General features: G+C 35.9%; 1 protein-coding gene across 2 annotated transcripts in view; it reads left to right on the top strand.

The window, feature by feature from the left end:
• DNAAF4 (dynein axonemal assembly factor 4) overlaps positions 1-19,477 on the top strand; it is a 58,798-nt gene that overhangs the window by 14,617 nt on the left and 24,704 nt on the right. For both annotated transcript variants that reach the window (XM_057722373.1, XM_057722374.1), the window contains exon 4: positions 7,072-7,303. In XM_057722373.1, coding sequence (XP_057578356.1) covers positions 7,072-7,303 — 232 coding nt within the window. The remainder of the gene's footprint in view (positions 1-7,071; positions 7,304-19,477) is intronic.

Here is a 19,477-nt window from a genome sequence, read left to right as displayed (position 1 = left end):
CCATATTTGTCCTTTTGTGCCTGGTTTATTTCACTTAGCATAACGTCTTCAAGTTTCATCCACTTTTTAGTATGTCAGAATTTTCTTCCTTTTTAAGGTGGAATAATTTTCTGTTATCATGTATATGCCAGATTTTGTATTGTCTTTTATACTTATCTATGTATTTACCATTTCCTATATTATTCATTCCCACTTACAGATTTAAGTTAGTGTTTAGTGCCATTTCCTTTCTGCCTAAAGAGTTTTCTTTAGTATATCAATATCTTGTTGGGCAGGTGTGCGGGCGGTAGTTTCTCTCAGTTTTCATTTATCTTAGAATGTGCTTATTTCATTTTCATTTATGACAAATGGTTTTGCTGGGTCTAGAACTTGTGGTTTTAGTTTCTTTCTGTCAGTGCTTTGAACATGTCATTTAATTGCCTTCTGTCCTCCATTGTTTCTAATGAAGAATCAGCTTTTAATTGTATTATTGTTGCCCTGCTGATGAGTCCTTTTTTTCTTGCTGCTTTCAAGATTTTCCTGTTTTTGTTTGGCTTTTGTATTAACTTAGCAGTTTGACTAAGTTGTATCTAGGTGTCTCTCTCTGTATTTATTTTACTTTGGATTGAAATTCTCTGAGGTGTGTAATGTTTTCATCAAATTTGAGAAGTTTTTAGTAGTTATTTCTTGATATATTTTTGGTTGAAAACTAGACATTTTAGTAGATTATAGTAATTCTGAGTTCTGTTTTAATTAATTGTTTATTTATTGACAGTTGTTTATTTTTTAGTAACTTGCTTGGACTTTAACTATGGAATCAGTCTAGACTCCCTTGTGGTATACAACTGCTGATGTCTCTGCTGAATTTTTTAAATCTTATTTTTTAGACTGACTTCCTTAAGGGTCTTCCCTGTGTCTGCATAACTCATTTGTTAGCTAATGATTTGGGTAGAGGTGCTAAATACCTTCAGCCTGAAAGGCTTCCACCCGTTAGCTGATTGGTCTATGTGTGGACTTGGGAATACATTCAAAGTTAGAGGAAGTTCTCGACTCCCTCTTGCAAGAGCACCAGAATTACAACTAATTGCTGAACAATCATTGACAGAAAGACACTGGAGCTCACCAAAAAAGACACCCCACATCCAGAGACAAAGGAGAAGCCGCAATGAGACGGTAGGAGGGGCGCAATCACGTTAAAATCAAATCCCATAAATGCTGGGTGGGTGACTCACAAACTGGAGAACAGTTATACTGCAGAAGTCCACCCACTAAAGTGAGGGTTCTGAGCCCCATGTCAGGCTTCCCAACCTGGGAGTCCAGCAACAGGAGGAGGAATCCCCAGAGAATCAGACCCTGAAAGCCAGCGGGATTTGATTGCAGGACCTCCACGGGACTGGTGGAAACAGAGACTCCACTCTTGGAGGGCACACAAAGGAATGTGCTCACCAGGACCCAGGGGGAAGGAGCAGTGACCCCATAGGAGACTGAACCAGACCTACCTGCTGATGTTGGAGGGTTGCCTGCAGAGGTGGGGGGCGGCTATGGCTCACTGAGGAGGCAGGGGCACTGGCAGCAGGGGTTCTGGGAAGTGCTCATTGGTGTGAGCCCTCCCAGAGTCCGCCATTAGCCCCACCAAAGAGCCTGTGGGCTCCAGCACTAGGTGGCCTCAGGCCAAACAACCAACAAGGTGTAAACACAGCCCTAGCCATTAGCAGACAAGCAGATTAAAGCTTTACTGAGCTCCGCCCACCCAGCCCTACCCACCATCAGTCCCTCCCATGAGGAAGCACACAGGAGGCTCCTAGATAGCTTCCTCCACAAGAGGGCAGACGGCAGTATCAGCAGTATTTCATCTTGCAGAACTGAAAACCACAGCCACAGAAAGATAGAGAAAATGAAAAAGCAGAGGACTTTGTACCAGATGAAGGGACAGGATAAAGCCCCAGAAAAACAACTAAGTGAAGAGGAGATAGGCACCCTTACAGAAAAAGAATTCAGAATAATGATGGTGAAGATGATCCAAGACTTTGAAAAAAGACTGGATGCAAAGATAGAAAAGTTTACCAAAGACCTAGAAGAATTAAAGAGCAAACAAACAGAGATATGCAACACAATAACTGAAATGAAAAATACACTAGAAGGAATCAATAGCAGATTAACCGAGGCAGAAGGGCGAATAAGTGACCTGGAAGACAGAATGGTGATAATCACTGATGCGGAAAAGAATGAAAGAACTGAAGACAGCCTAAGAGACCTCTGGGACAATGTTAAACGCACCAACTTTCGCATTATAGGGGTCCCAGAAGGAGATGAGAGAGAAAGGACCTGAGAAAATATTGGAAGGGATTATAGTTGAAAACTTCCCTAACATGAGAAAGGAAATAGCTACCCAAGTCCAGGAAGCGCAGAGAGTCCCAGGCAGGATAAATCCGAGGAGAAACACGCCAAGACATATAGTAGTCAAGCTGACAAACATTAAAGACAGAGAAATGTTATTAAAAGCAACAACGGAAAAGCGACAAATAACATACAAGGGAACTCCCATCAGGTTAACAGCTGATTTCTCAGCAGAAACTCTACAAGCCAGAAGGGAGTGGCATGATATATTTCAAGTGATGAAAGGGAAGAACCTCCAACCAAGAATACTCTACCCAGCAAGGATCTCATTCAGAATCGACGGAGAATAAAAAGCTTTCCAGACAAGCAACAGCTAAGAGAATTCAGCACCACCAAACCAGCCCTACAACAAATGCTAAAGGAGCTTCTCTAAGCGGGAAACATAAGAGAAGAAAAGGACCTACAAAAACAAAAACAAAGCAATTAAGAAAATGGTAATAGGAACATACATATCAATAATTACTTTGAATGTAAATGGACTAAATGCACCAAGCAGAAGACACAGACTGGCTGAATGGATACAAAAACAAGACCCATATATATGCTGTCTCGAAGAGACCCACTTCAGACCTAGGGACACATACAGACGGAAAGTGAGGGGATGGAAAAAGATATTCCATGCAAATGAAAATCAAAAGAAAGCTGGAGTAGCGATACTCATATCAGATAAAATAGACTTTAAAATAAAAAATGTTACAAGAGACCAGAAAGGATATTACATAAAGATCAAGGGATCCATCCAAAAAAGAGGAGATAACAATTATAAATATATATGCACCCAATGTAGGAGCACCTCAATACATAAGGCAAATGCTAACAACTATGAAAGAGGAATGCAAGGCAGAGATAGAGACACAGGTGTAGAGAACAAACACATGGACACCAAGTGGGGAAAGCAGGGAGGGTTGGGGGGGAATGAATTGGGAGATTGGGATACCAAATTGTACACTAAATATATGCTGTTTATTGTCTATTAACTGTATCTTAATAAAAGTTCTTAAAAAAAAAGTTAGAGCAAGTTCTCAAGTATCCCTTGGCTTTGTTTTATGCCAGGCTTGTTCAGGTCTCCCCTAGAAATGCATAGCTTTCTGTTTAGCCAGCGGTATATACTGAGCTTATTATAGACCTATGGCTCTCTAATTTACATGATCTTTCTCTTAAGTTTCTGACTAGACAGGCACTTACCCTAACCAGGACGTCAACCTCAGACCTCAGCTGCAAACTTTCCCTCTTCATTCCCAACCAAGTTTACCACTTTTCTCCATCAAAGCCACAGATTGTCACTGCCCCACCCTGAAATGAACCTACCATTTTTTGCTAACAAAGCTGCTGCATTCTTTTTGCTAGTCTCATGTCGTAAAAATGCCAATTTTGTCATTCTGGCTGGAGGTGGGTGGTTGGGCGTAACCTTGGGCAGAAGGGCAGAGCCTCCCACTTTTCTTACCTGTAACTTTAGCAGTTTATCTACAGTAAACTTTTATCAGTTTGCAGGCTGCCTTTGGTTAATTCCCACTGCTCTGAACTGGTTGTTTTTGATAAATTTGTCTAGTTTTATACTTGATCTTTGTGGATGAGAATTGCCAGCCTCTTTATGCCTCTATAAAACCTGCACATTTTCTGCTGTGCATGAATTTCACATTTACTTATCAAGCTCCCTAAGAGTTCTCTTGGTATTTTGATTAGATTTACATTGACTGATAAATTAATTTGAAGAATATCAGTATGTTTAAAATATTGAGATTTTCTTCTAGAAATGTGGCATTTATCTCCATTTATTGAGACATATTTTATATCCCCCAGCAAAATTATTTAGGTTACATATAGGGCTGGCTCATATTTTGTTAAGCTTATTTGTAGCATTTTAAAAGCTTTTCTGGCAATTGCTAATGAAATGGCTTTCTCCATTGTACTTTCTAGTTGTTTATTGACAGTTTGTAGGAAAGTTCATTCTTATGAATTTGTATGTTGATCTTGTATGTGATTGCCTCACCGAACTCTCCTTTTCATTCTTATAGTTTGTCAGTTTATTATTTGTGTTCTTTTAGGTAGTCTACCATATTATTTGCAAATAATGATGGTTCTAACTCTGTAAAGTCTGTATTTGTATTTCTTACTTTAAATTTTTTAAATTTTAAAAATTTATTTTAAAAATTCTGTTGCATAGGTTATGCCCTCTAGGAAAATAGTAAAACAGTAGGCATTTTGGCCTTAGGGACTTTACTAGAAATGTTTTTAATGCTTCACCATGAAGCATAATATTGTATAGGTCCTTTTATTGATCTAAATTTTTTTTTCTTAGTATCGACTGGTATATTGACATGTACTGAGATCATAATGTTTTTTTATTTGATTTCCTAATATCATAAATAAGAAATACCTTATTTGATCAAAGTGTACTATAATTTTATTTTCTTTGATTCCGTTTTCTGATATTTATTTTTTGCATGTAATTCATAAATGAGATTGGCTTATAAAGAACAATGCCTTGATAAACCAGAGATTCAGTCCAGGTTAAAAGAATTATAGATTTCCCTTTCATCAGGAATTTGATTTAGGAGCTGCTCATTATTCTCCTGTTACTTACATTTGCTGTCTGTATTAAACTTGATATCCCATACTAGATGGCATCCTTTTTTGAGCAGTACAAAGCACTTAAAATCCAGTTCCTTCATGTGCAGTGATTGTTTTTCTAGCCTTCTGAATTTTTCTGTTACTGCACATTTCTCCTTTAAGTGGTATGTTTCCCTTATTACATTTTTTTTAAATAGGAGACTTTCAAGGATTATTTAACATGTCTGCCTCTGTTTCTCTTTGCTGTATGTAGTCTCCCTTTTCACTTTATCAGTCATAAGTTACTACCTTCTTCATGTTTTTCTCTTCATTCCAGTTCCTTCTGTCACATGCTTTTTGAAGCCTTTCTTAATCCTTCCTCTTCCTCATTAATCCCTGAGGACTATTTTTGTGTTTCTAATAGAGCCTATTATAAATATATATATACATATACATTTATATGCATACATGCGTGCATGTGCACACACACGTGTTGAGCTTAACTACATCTTGGCCTAATAGAAGAACTTTCTTGTTACTCTTGGTTTGAAGAACAGTCTTGTCTGATAATTAAGACTTAGTCTTATGTGTTTTTAAGGACTTCAAAATTCTTAACAGGAATTATGAGGGGTGAAGGTGTTCTGACTCTTCACATACTTTTTCCTCTATGTGTTGGGGCAGAGAGGAAAAAAGGCAAACATATTATTAAACTGGGGGAAGTTGTCATCTTCTTTTAGGTTGTGGCTGCCTCTATCTAACACTGACTGTTCATGGCCTATTATCAGGCATTTAAATGCTGGTTCATTGCCATGTGCAGATTCTTTCTGGCCCAACCTGTTGGGAGCTCACTGCAGCTCTCTGAATTTAGGACATATAGAAATTAGCAACTTTTGTGCTTAGTTTAGGCCTTACGTGCAATTCTAGGATTACAAGAAACTCCTGTTAGTAATCTGTGAAATTTATTTTAAAGTCAGCATTTCACAGTTTAATAGGAAAATAAATAATCAGTCTCCAGAAGAGGGTATTAACTCATGCAAATATTATAGAGTACCTCTTCAGTGCATGGTTTTCATGCCTATAATGTTAATTTTATATCCTAAAATAATTCAGCCTCTAGGTAACTTTTTCCCAGCATGTCATTCTAGAGCTGTGTCAGATGTCCTGTTTAAACATAAATTAATTTAAATTTACATTAATGAAACTTAAATAAGATGTAAAATTCAGTTTCTCAGTCACACCAGCCACATTTCAAGTGCTTCATTAGCTGCATGTGCTAGCAGCTAACGTATGGCATAGTACAGAGTATTATTACCATTGAGAAAAGTTCTGTTAGACACTGCTGCTCTGGAAGATAGAGGTGAGAAATTTTTGTTACTGTAGGAAAGTTAGATACATGGAGTCAACCATATATACTAACCAGTAACTCTGTTTCACAGGGATTTTTTTTTTTTCTTGCCCATATGGGAGAAGTTTGTCAAAGGGAGAAAAAATGACACACACTGAGCAATGTATTGCTTTCAGATTCATCTGATATTTAGCTTTTGGTGTGGAAGTTTCAAATAACTGGTATTGCAAACATGTCAGTAGTTGACAGCAGGATTCGAAGTTCAAATATTTCCACCCACCAGAGATGAACACCATACTTCCTCCTTCCTATTTCCCGTCTTATTATTTCCTCATTCCTCAGGTGAAGGCCAGCACAACTTCAGTCCTAAGACAAGGTAAGACTGGCATTAGTAGAAAAGCAAATGTTTGCATATATGTATGTGTGTGTAAAGGTTTTAGGACAAGTGACTTAACTTTCAGAATAATAAAGCTCTTCCTTTTTTTTTAAACCAAATATCATCTAATTGAATGCCTGCCCATATTTTACATACTGGTAAACTGAGGCTACAGAAGGTGACTGGCCAAGAATAGTTAATGGTAAATCTGGAACTAAGATCTGTGCTCAGTGACACCCAAATCGTTGAACATCCTGCTAAATCATTTACCCTTCCCATTTTAATTTTTTATTCACTGCTAACTATTGCTGCAGATTTAATGACAAGTGTTTAGAGGTAAAAATAATTATTATAATGAATTTCTTATTTTTAAAATGTTACTTTTTGTGTGTTTTAAAGGATTTGGTAATTTTAATTTTTACAGATTGAAGAAGAAGAGAGGAAAAAAATAGAAGATATGAAAGAAAATGAACGGATAAAAGCAACTAAAGAATTGGAAGCCTGGAAAGAACGTCAGAGAGAAGCTGAAGAGCATGAAAGAATTCAGAGAGTAGAAAAATTATATCAACAAGAAAAGCAAATTGAAGAAGAGAGAAAAAAATTAAAACATAAAAGTCTTACTAGGAATTCAGCATCTAGAAATCTTGCCACAAAAGGTACAATGATTACTTAATATCTTCTGGGAAAGTGAGTCCTGTTAGTGAACTATATATGTTACTGTGTGTGTGTGTGTGTGTGTGTGTGCGCGCGTGAGAATCTGTCCATAGTATTAGGTCATTATGTTGTCAAATGAAGTACTACAATACAAAGACTAAGGTGAAAGACTTATTTCTTCTTCTAGGAAGTAGTGAAGTTTTCATAATAAAATGAGCAAAGATTCAGTATTGTTTTTACTTGTGTGCTTCCTTTAGAAATTTATGCAAGTGTCGTGAAATATGTGTTTAACTCAGGTGCAATAAGACTTTGAATGAATTAGCAGTACCAGGAGCATTCAGTTGTTTCTTTAGAGATAAGAAACTAGGAATTTCATTTTCCCCTCATGTAATTCAGGAAAACAAATACTATTAGGCAAACTTGGTTGTAAGCAGACAAGAACTCTTCTGGCCGTTGATTCTGGTGTATTCAAAAATAGGTGAAAGAACGTTTTTCTTTATCAAAAGCTAAGAGTTTGTTTTCTTCTGATTTTAGAATATTAAACTTTGTTTTGGGTTTATTTATGTTTAATAAATGGAATGTTCTGTAATAAAATCACTTACATAATAGTGATAACATTTCTTGGGTGATTACTATATGCCAGGTGATTTTATTGATTGTATTACTCAATCCTCACAACAACACTTCGGAGGAAGTTCTTTTATTCTTATTTTAAAGGAAGTAGGTGTTTTGAAAGGATAAACAACTACCCAAAAAGCAAACCTGTAGGATTTGAAGCCAGATCTGTCTGATTTTGAAAGCTATGTTCTTTTCTTTCTTTAAAAAAAAATATTTATTTATTTATTTATTTGGCTGTGCCAGGTCTTAGTTGGAGCACGCAGGATCTTCGTTGCTGCATTTGGGATCTTTGTTGCAGCATGCGAACTCTTAGTTGCAGAGTGTGGAATCTAGTTCCCTGACCAGGGAATGAACCTGGGCCCCCTGCATTGGGAGCGTGGACTCTTAGCCACTGGACCACCAGCGAAGTCCCCCTATGTTCTTTTCAAAGGCTATATGTCTTTACTATTTTAATGTGAGGTCTAGCATGTTAAAAAGTCTTTTAGAGTGAATATTAAGCAGTAGCCACTATTAAATTTATATATTTTTTGTGGTTTAATATTGACATTCAAGTTAACTAGTACACTATCTCCTTTAATGCCATTTCAACAAAAATATTGATACAGCTAGAGTATATGAAAGCATTCCCTTCCACATTTCAAATACTGCTAAACAATTGGATGTTTTCAAATACTTAGAACCCAAACATACTTTTATATGTAAGAGATATCCTGAAGATGTTTAAAAAAAATTCATTCGTGGATATAAGGAACATTAAACATGGTGGAGGGAAAAATGTATAAATCAACTTTTTTGGATTTTTACTTTAGAATTCCTTTTTTTTCCTTCTTATTTCAGTAGTTTCATTATGGAAGCCTGATAAATTTGATTACTTTCTTCCATCTCGTCCATTCCTTTAACAAATATTTATTTACTCAGTGTCTCCTCTGTACTAGGAATTATAGAATATACAAATATGACAAGGTGTGGCCAGTGCCTTCAAGGAACATAAAATGTCATAGATATATATATCTTCAGTTAGCTGGGATTTGTAAGTAACTGCTTTAAAAAATTGGCAAATGTTTCAGTAGTTAACTTAGCTGATCCTAAAAAGTCTAATACTACTGTTTTAATGTCACCATTAACTAAAAATGCTCATTTGATAACATTTTTAACTGCAGAAAGAATGTTGTGTTATTTGCCCCAGAAACGTTCTTCAAACAAGCTACTTTTATAGTATACAGAATACAAATAGTGTGGCAGGTTATAGATTGACTACTCAATATATATTCTCCTTTTCCTTTTTACCAATAGAATCATGATTTGGGGGTGGGGGACAGAAAAAATGTGTCCAGCTAAAATGCTTACCTCTTGGAAGTTTGAATATTGATTGGATATTTGAAGAAATTAAGGAATAATTACATTTTTTCTTTAGATCTGATAATGGTATTGTAGTTAGGTTTATAAAGTCCTCATCTTGTAGAGATGCCTACTGAAATATTTATAGATGAAAAAATATGATGTCTGAGATTTGCTTCAAAATAATATGCAGTGTGAAAATGAATAGAGGTAAAGATGAAATAGTGTTGGCCATGAGTTGATAATTGAAGTCACATCATGAATGCAAGATGGTGATTATTCTATTCTGTCTACTTTTGTACATATTTGAAAATTTTTATTATAAAATGAAAAAAAATAAGGATCGAAGCACAGTGACTCATTTTTACAAAGTAATTTTAAATTAGGAAAAAGAAAAGGAAAACAAAATTCACCTCCCCAGCATCTCTTGTAACTGTATATAGCCAAGTGACACGGTTCTGGCTCTTGAATATGTAAGAAGAAATCTGCTGAGGGTTTATAGAAAAGTATTACTTTTCTGAAATGACTGTTGCCAGTTCCTTTCTGCTTGCTTCCCCTTTCCTTTTTCTACCTAAGATGATCAATGCGGGAAGCGCATTAGCTGTCTTGAGATCATGAAGAAGCAAGTCATGTATTAAGAATGATAGAACAGGGAAGAAGGAGGAGCTTGGCACGTTAATGACATCAGAAGGCTGATGAATCGTGCTGGACTACCTTCCTTCCAGCTTGTTAAGTGAGAAAAATAAACCCATGTTTGGTTAAACCACTGTAGTTGTGTTTTTTGTTCACGCAGCCTAGAGAATTTTTGACTGTGGGAAATGGGTAATGGAATGCAAGGTTGATCTAGCATTTGAAAATCATTCAGTATAATTAACTATACTAACAGAACAAAGGAAAAATGTGATTATTTTAATACTGCAAAAAGGCATTTGACAAAATCCAACACCCATTTATAATAAAAATTTCTTTAAAAATTAGGACTAGAAAGAAACTTTCTCAATCTGATAAGGGCTTTCTACACAAAAATCTATAGCAAACATCATATTTACTGATTAATTAATGCATACTTTGCCCCTTAAGTTGAAGAACAAGGCAAGCATGTCTGTTTTCACTACTTCATTCAACAGTATACTGGAGGTCCTAACTGCTGCATTAAGACAAGAAGAAGAAATAAAAGGCATGAAAATTAGACAGGAAGAAGTAAACCTGTGTATTTGTAGATGACATGATTGTCTATGTAGAAATCCCTAAGGAATCTACAGATAACTGCTAGACCTAATAAGTGAGTTTAGCAAAGTCTCAAGATATAAGATTGCAGAAATATCAAAAATCACTTGTAATTGTATTTACCAACAGCAAACTTTGGAAAATTAAATTTTGATCAATTTATAATAGCACTAAGACATAAAATGTTTAGGAATAAATTTAACAAAAGTGTAAGATCTCATCACTGAAAACTATAAAAAATTACTGAGAGATATTTTTATTTTATTTTTAAAAAATAATTATTTATTTTTGGTTGCTCTGGGTCTTCACCGTGGCACGTTTAGTTGCAGCATACAGGATCTTTAGTTGCGGCACATGGACTTCTTAGTTGTGGCATGCATGTGGGATCTAGTTCCCCAGCCTGGGATTGAACCTGGACCCCCTGCACTGGGAGCATAGAGTCTTACCCACTGAACCATCAGGAAAGTGCTGAGAGATTTTTTTTAAATGCCTAAACAAGTGGAAAGATATAGCATGTTCATGAATAGGAAAACTCAATATTGTTAACATGTCACTTCTCCTTGAATTGATGTGTAGATTTAATGCAATTCCAATAGAAATACCAGTAAGCTCTTTGTAGAAATTGACAAGTTGATTCTAAAATTTATATGAGAATGCAAATAATTTAGAATAGCCAAAGAAATTTAAAAAAATAAGAACAAAGATGTTGGACTTATACTACCTTTATACTGCCTAATTTGAAGACTTAACATCAAGCTACATTAATCAAGATAGGGTGTAACTGGTGAAAGGATGAACGGAAAGGTCAGTAGAACAGAGCACAGTGACCAGAAATAGATCCTTACGTGTATGGTCCAATGCTTTTCATCAAAAATGGCAATTCTTTGGGGAAAGGAAAGGCTGGAACAGTTGGATATCTATGGAAACAAATGAACATTGATTCTTGCCTCACCATGTACATAATATATACATAGAAGACAAAGTACCCAATAAACAATTAGAGAAGAGATTTGACTGGACTTTTCACAAAAGAAGACATACGGATGGTCAATATGCACGTGAAATGATGTTCAATATCATTAGTCAGTAGGGAAATGCAAATTAAAACCACAGTGAGATATAGCACCCATCCACTAAGATAGCTAATATTAAAAATTAAAGAGTCCATCAGTACAAAGTGTTATTGAGGATGTGCTGCAATTGGAACTCTTGTACACTGATGGTCAAAATATAAAATGGTACAGCCACTTTGGAAGAGTGTCAACTGACTAAAATGGCTGTTATTTAATTTTAAATGGACTCAGCCATTTTAGTCCTAGGTATTTACACAAGAGAAATGTGTCCACCTAAAAACTTATATTCAGATATTTAAAGCAGCTTTATTTACAATAGTGAACAACTGGAAACAATGTCCATCAACAGGTGAATGGATAAGTAAATTATGAAATATGTTCATAAAATGGAATATTACTCTTCAATAAAAAGGAGACAGCTATTGATACACATGACATGAATGAATCAGAATTATGTAGAGTGAAAAAAGCAAGACATGAAAACAGTCTATACTGCATGAAATTCTAGAAAATACTAATTTGTAATGACTGAGAGCACATCAGTGGTGGCCTGGGACCATGAGTAAAGGGGAGGGACAAACTTCACAGGGCTATAGGAGACTCTTAGAGATGATAGACATTTTCTGTCTTAATTGTGATTTCATGAGTATGTACATCTGTGAGAACTCATTTAATATACTTTAAAATGAGTACAGTTATTGTACATAAATTGTTTCTCAATAAAATTGAAAAAATAATGTTTATTGGTTTTAGGCAGGAAAGCATCAAAGTGTACATGATTTTGTCAAGTTTTTATTATTCCACAGAGTTATGCTTAGGGCCAGGTATAGTGAGGCTATCCCCCCAAAAGGCTCCATTTGAGGGTCCCTGCCCTTGTACTGTTGTTTGTATTTATAAGGGATGAGGAAAGGGGAATCAATGAACATTAGTTAGATACGTGACTGTGGGGGGCTTCCTTGTCTTGTTAGAAAGAGCTTTGTTTAAAAGGAGAAGTTTCTTGACGTCAGTTACTGGTATCAGCCTGTTCTGTTGAACTGGTTTTGAGTTGCTGAGCTGTCTACTTGCTGAGCTACTAAAAGCATTGTAGGGACTTCCCTGGTGGTGCAGTGGTTAAGAATCTGCCTGCCAATGCAGGGGACACGGGTTCGAGCCCTGGTCTGGGAAGATCCCACATGCCACGGAGCAACTAAGCCCGTGTGCCACAACTACTGAGCCCATGCTCTAGAGCCTGTGGGCCACAACTGTTGAGCCCACGTGCCACAACTACTGAAGCCCAGGTGCCTAAAGCCCATGCTTCGCAACAAGAGAAGCCACCACAGTGAGAAGCCTGTGCACCACTGCTCTCTGCAACTAGAGAAAGCCTGTGCGGAGCAATGAAGACCCAATGTAGCCAATAAATAAATAAATTTATTTCTTAAAAAAAAGGTTTAAAAAAAAAAGCATTTTAGAGGGAGAGAGAGGCTTTAGGGAAGGTGGGTTTGTCCCTTTTCAACCTGATAGAACTAGGTACTTCTAAAGGTGGGGGCAAATGTAGGTCTGGAAAAAAATAGGATTGGTTGAAAGTGTGTAAGACTTTGATTACCAGATGTCCTACCCTACTGCAACAGACAGCTGGAGGTTTACTTTCTGCACAGTTGAGAACTGAGTGAGATTCTGCTCTGAAAATATAGAGATTGAATGAAAGTCTGCATTGTGAAAATCTAAATATTGATTCAGGAGATCCCCTCCAGCCCTATCCTCTTCCCCACAGGCATGCAGGAGCCCAGTGCACCTGGGATGCAGATGGGAGAATTCCTCTACAGGGAGGCTAACTAGTATAGGATGAAAAACCTTGGCATTTATAATGGCCCAGCTAGGGGCTCACTAGTCAACAATCTTCAGAATCATGTACACAGAACTTCCAGTTAGAAGTTATATTTCATCTTTAATATGAACAGACAGCCAAAAACCAAACAGAAAAATGCATCTTGGAACAACCAAGTAGTGCAGGGAATGGAAGGAAACTTAAAAAGAAAGATGAGAACATATTTTAATCCTTGAAGAAAAAGAGGCTATAATAAAGAATTTTCCAAAAAAATAGTTTGGAAATTTAGAATGTGATAAAAAAAAATTAAAAATTCAAGGGACTTCCCTGGCTGTGCAGTGGTTTTAAGACTCCATGCTCCCAATGCAGGGGGTACAAGTTTGATCCATGGTCAGGGAACTAAGATCCTGCATGCTGCATGGCAGGGCCAAAAAAAAAAAAAATTAAATCAAATAGCTGGAATATAGTTATTTTTTTCCCCAGAAAATAGAACAAGATGACAAAGAGATTTTAAAGTAGAAAACATAAAACAACCAGAGTATCTATCCAGGTTGTCCAACATTCATATAATAGGAGTATTAGGAAGAGGGAAGGGAGAAACAGAGGAAAGGAAATAATTTTATTTTTTTAATTTATTTTTGGCTGCATTGGGTCTTCTTGCTGCACGTGGCCATTTGCTAGTTGTGGTGAGTGGGGGCTACTCTGTTGCAGTCCACAGGCATCTCAGGGCTGTGCCTTCTCTCATTGCGGAGCATGGCCTCTAGGCATGTGGGCTTCAGTAGTTGTGGCATGTGGGGTCAGTAATTGTGGCTCATGGGCTTAGTTGCTCTGTGGCATGTGGGATCTTCCTGGACCAGGGATCGAGCCCGTGTCCCCTGCATTGGCGGGAGGATTCTTAATCACTGCGCCACCAGGGAAGTCCCCAGAAATAATTTTTTAAAAATTATTTTTTTATTGAGCTATAATTGATTTATAACATTATAAATTTCAGGTTTACAATATAATGATTTAATATATGTATATATTGTGAAATGATTACCAAGTAAATCTAGTAAATCTGTCTAGCACCATATATGGTTACAGTCTTTTTTCTTATGATGAAAACTTTTAAGATTTACTCTCTTAACTTTCAAATATACAAAACTGTATTCACCAGGCTGTACATTTTATTCCCAAGACTTGTTTATTTTATGACTGGAAGTTCATATCTTTTGACAACCGTCATCTATTTTGTCCACCTCCCACCCCCCACCTCTGACAACCACCAATCTGTTCTCTGTGTCTATGAGTTTTGTTTTTTGTTTTAGATTACATATATAAGAAATAATTAAAAAAACATTTTTTTTTGGCGGGGGTGATGGGGGGAGAGATAAATTGGTAGTTTGGGATTAACATATACATACTGCTATATTTAAAACAGATGAACAACAAGGACCTGGTGTATAGCACAGGGAACTATATTTAATGTTTTGTAGTAACCTATAATGGAACATAGTCTGAAAAATAATATATGTGTATATATATATATATATTTATTTGTTCCTAATACAATTTTATTTTTCCATGATCAACTGTTGCAGCATTTTGCAAATGTTATTAGTCTGTTCAAAAAAGCAATTTTTGGTTTTGTTGATCCTTTTATTGTTTCTTTGTTTCCTATTCCATTAATTCCTGTGTTTATTTTTATTTGGCTTCTTCTAGTTTCTTTGGGTTTTCTCTGTTCTTCATACAGTTTGCATTAATTTTTGAATCTTTTAATATGTGCATATGAAGTTATAATTTTTTTCTCTTAAATACTACATTAATCCATTTACCAAGTCTTGAAATCTTGTGTTTTTTTTTTTTTTTTTTTTTTTTGGCACACGGGCTTAGTTGCTCCCTGGCATGTGGGATCTTCCTGGAGCAGGGATCGAACCCATGTCCTCTGCTTTGGCAGGCGGATTCTTAACCACTGTGCCACCTAGGAAGCCCAAAATCTTGTGTTTTCATTATTTAGTTGCAAATATTTGTAACCCATCATGATTTTTTTTTGTCCTTGAATTATTAGGGAGAATTTATTTTTAATGTCCAAATGTATAAAAGTGGAATGACTGTTGTTCTCATATTTTATATTATCTGGGTCATTGTGTTACAGATGTGTTTATAAATCGTTTATAGTTTGCTAGTGTATATTTTTGCTTATTGTGAGGCTTTATTTTAATTAGCTGTGGGCTACTTAGATTTATTTTTATAAATAAAATATATCCTAATGTCTTAGAATTTCCTTATGCTCTCTTACTTTGTGCTTTATATTTACCAGACTTCATTTTTTGTTCTTTTTTCTATTTTTCTGCTTTGGATTAAAGAGTTTTTCTTAACTACCTCTTCTCCTTTCTACTGATTTGAAAGGTATAAATTCTATTTTTTTTCTCTGAACGATCAATATTAAATTTTTTGTAACTATTTTGATACATAGATATAATTCCAATTATTATATTTTTAATGTGCATACTAAACAAAGTTTAAAGTTAATCTCTACCATTACTTGTAAATATTACAAGGAATTTAATACATGGACTTCTGTCATACCCATCTTCTATGTTATTGTCTAAAAATTTTATTCCACATCTTGGGGTGGGGGAGTCAACTGATCTCACCTCATTTTTAAACCTCTAAATTTAGTCATTATTGTTAGTGTGGCTTTACCACATATGCTTATTACTATTTCTGTTGACCCATATTTATTGCTTTTTAATTATCTTTGCTTCTTGCATCTCAGTTCTTTTTGGATCCAATTACCTTTCCTTTAATTAAATCCTTTAGTAGTCCTTTAATAAAGATCTGAGTGTTAAGTTCAGTTATTTTTATTTTACACTTGTTGAAGGATGTTTTAGCTGGTTGTAGAATTCAAGATTGACAGTTATTTTCCATCAGTAATTCGAAGGTGTGTTTCTGTTGCCTTCTGCCTTCTAATGTTGCTGCTGGGAAGTCTGCTCTTGATTTAATATTGACTCTTTATAAGGTAATCCATCCTTTGTCCCTGGTTGCTTTAAAATTCTTCACTTTGGTATACTCTGATTTTGTTACTCTAAGTGCATTTTCTTTTAAAGCTCTTTATTGGAATATATTTGCTTTACACTCTTGTATCAGTTTGAGGTACACCAAAGTGAATCAGCTGTATTTATACATATATCCCCATATCCCCTCCCTCCCATGACTCCCTCCCCCCCTCCCTGTCCTGGCCCTCTAAGGCATCTCCCATCATTGAGTTGATCTCCTTTTGTTATACAGCAACTTCCCATTAGCTGTCTGTTTTACAGTTGGTAGCGTAAATATGTCTATGCTACTCTCTCACTTCGTCCCAGCTTCCCCTTCACCCCCCACCCCAGCTCCGTTTCCTCAAGTCCATTCTCTACTTCTGTATCTCCACTCTTGCCTGTCACTGGGTTCATCAGTACCATTTCTTCAGATTCCATATGTATGTGTTAGTATACGGTATTTATTTTTCTCTTTCTGGCTTACTTCACTCTGTGTGACAGACTCTAGGTCTATCCACCTCATTACATATGGTTCAATTTTGTTCCTTTTTATGGCTGAGTAATATTCCATTGTATATATGTGCCACATCTTCTTTATCCATTCTTCTGTTGATGGGCCTAAGTGCATTTTTATATTCATCTCATAATTTCAAAACTTGGAGTATAGTTTCACTCAAAGAACTTATGTCTTACCTCATTTCTGGGAAGTATAAGCTATTGTTTTCAAATAGCAAATTGTTTTCAAATTGTGTTTTTCTTCCTTGGCTGCATTCTGTATAATATCCTCAGATCTGGTCTTCTAGTTTGCACAATTTCTTCAAATATGCTTAATGTGCTTTTAAACTTGTCCTAGAGGTTTTCTGTTTCAGGGATGATATTTTTCATTTTGCAAGTTATATTTCCTTCTTTTATATCTGTTTGTTCTTTTTTCATTACCTTAGTTTTTCATTATGGATTTTAACCTGTTTTAGCTCTTTAAGCATGTTTTAAGTTATTATAGTCTCTTTCAGATTGTTCTGTTATTTCTGATTTGTAGTAGTCCAGTCCTCCTGTTTGTTGAGTCTGCTGACTGTTCTTCCTACTGTAAGGAAGAAACATACATTGTAACCTCACATGATTTGTATTTTTTGTTTGTGTGCTCATCTTCAGCATGGATTATTTTTATGTGTGCATATGAGGAAGTTTCGTGTGTTCTGGTTTGCAGAAGTAAGAATTACTCGCAAGGGATACCTGAAGTTTAGATTTCTCAAGAGAGATGTTTTTTTCTTCTCTTATCCAGAGGCCCAGGAAAAGACATGCTTCACTTCTCTGGATTTGTGGACAGAGATTTTATGTATCCATTTCACTGAGAGTGTAGCCTTTCTCAGGCTGTAATTGCATTTTCAGCTCTCACCTCTGTACCTATATCAGCATTAAATTTCCAGCCTTTTCTTTTATGTATAGTCTCATATATATATAGATAGAGAGATATAGATCTGTATTTCTTTTTATTTTATGTTTTGCTATTTGTCTTATTTTACTGTAAGAGTTTGAAAGCTAGATATCCTATTTTTAATGTAACTCATGGTCACTTTAATGATTTTCATAAGCATTTTCAAATGTTTATTCATTTACTTTTGTTGAACAAATTAATAGCAAAATAATTTTTTTAATTTCTCACTATGGAAATAAATGCTTATTCCCTCCATGTTGTGTATCCTAGAATCATTAGTATAAAATTTAAAGTTATATACTTCATTTTTACTTTTTATTCTATTTTCCTTCTGTTGTATTAACATTTAAAAATCTTAATTCACAACATTTTTGTGTGCCTTAGAAAACCCATTCTTTTTCATTTTTACCCTGAAGTTTCCCACTCCTGAGTTCTTCATTTTATTTTTCCATGTTCTGGAACATTTGTTTGAGTAATTTATTCAGAAAAGATGCCTAGATGGTGTATTTACTTAGTTCTTACATATCTAGGAATGTATCTTGGCTTCACAAGTGAACAGCAGTTTACTTGGCTATAAAATTCTTGGGACATTGTATTAGGTAGGTTCAAGCCAACTGCTAAAATAAAGAGGTCCAAAGTTACAGGTCAAATAAAATAGAAATTGAATTCTCTGTAATTTAATACTTACTATGTAACAGCGACCAGTCAAAGCCTGATAGATGGCTTTGTTCCACAGGGTTATCTAGGCTGGTGGGACCACTTCTATCACCACATCCTTTGGCTTCCATTTCTGGGTCCACGGTGTACACTGCAGTTGGCATTGTATTTAGCCAGTGGGAAGGGGAAAGAGGAAGTCCACTGCAAGTAGATTTACCTGTAAGATAAATCCATAAGTTGTATACATCACTTGTATTCACATTCTGTTGTCTCAGGCTTGGCACATAACTACAGTTACACTAAGGGAGGCTGGATTATGTAGATTCTAGCTTGGCACAGTAAATTCTATTATTAAAAGAAAGAGGGGGAAATGGATAGGATACTGGAAGATAGCATTCCCAATCACAAGCATCTGTAGAAATCTTTTATCCAAATTTTTGTTGATGTTACTTTCTTGTTTGTTTGACCCTTATTCTTTCTTCCTTGCCCCCCTCCTCCTTCCCTTTGAAATGTTAATTCAGGGACTTCCTAGGTTGTGCAGTGGTTAAGAATCTGCCTGCCAATGCAGGGGCCATGGGTTCGATCCCTGGTCCGGGAAGATCCCACATGCCACAGAGCAACTAAGCCCGTGCACCACAACTACTGAGCCTGTGCTCTAGAGCCCATGAGCCACAGCTGTTGAGCCCGTGAGCCACAACTATTGAGCCCATGTACCACAACTACTGAAGCCTGCGTGCCTAGAGCCCATGCTTCTCAGCAAGAGAAGCCACCACAATGAGGAGCACGTGCACCACAATGAAGAGTAGCCCCCGCTTGCCATAACTAGAAAAAGCTGGTGCAGCAGTGAAGACCCAATGCAGCCAATAAATAAATAAATAATTAATTTAAAAAAAAGTTAATTCAGGCCATTTTCAATTTTTCTTTAAAATGGAAGTTTTATATCTTAATTGTATGTGTTCATTTTATATCTCTGTCATGTTTGTGTAAAATCTTTTTTTAACCAATTTTTA

The sequence above is a fragment of the Hippopotamus amphibius genome, chromosome 2, assembly GCF_030028045.1.
Source record: "Hippopotamus amphibius kiboko isolate mHipAmp2 chromosome 2, mHipAmp2.hap2, whole genome shotgun sequence".
In the NCBI taxonomy this organism is placed as follows: domain Eukaryota; kingdom Metazoa; phylum Chordata; class Mammalia; order Artiodactyla; family Hippopotamidae; genus Hippopotamus; species Hippopotamus amphibius.
Note: the sequence above shows the minus strand (reverse complement) of the source record. Positions and strands in the feature narration are given on the sequence as shown.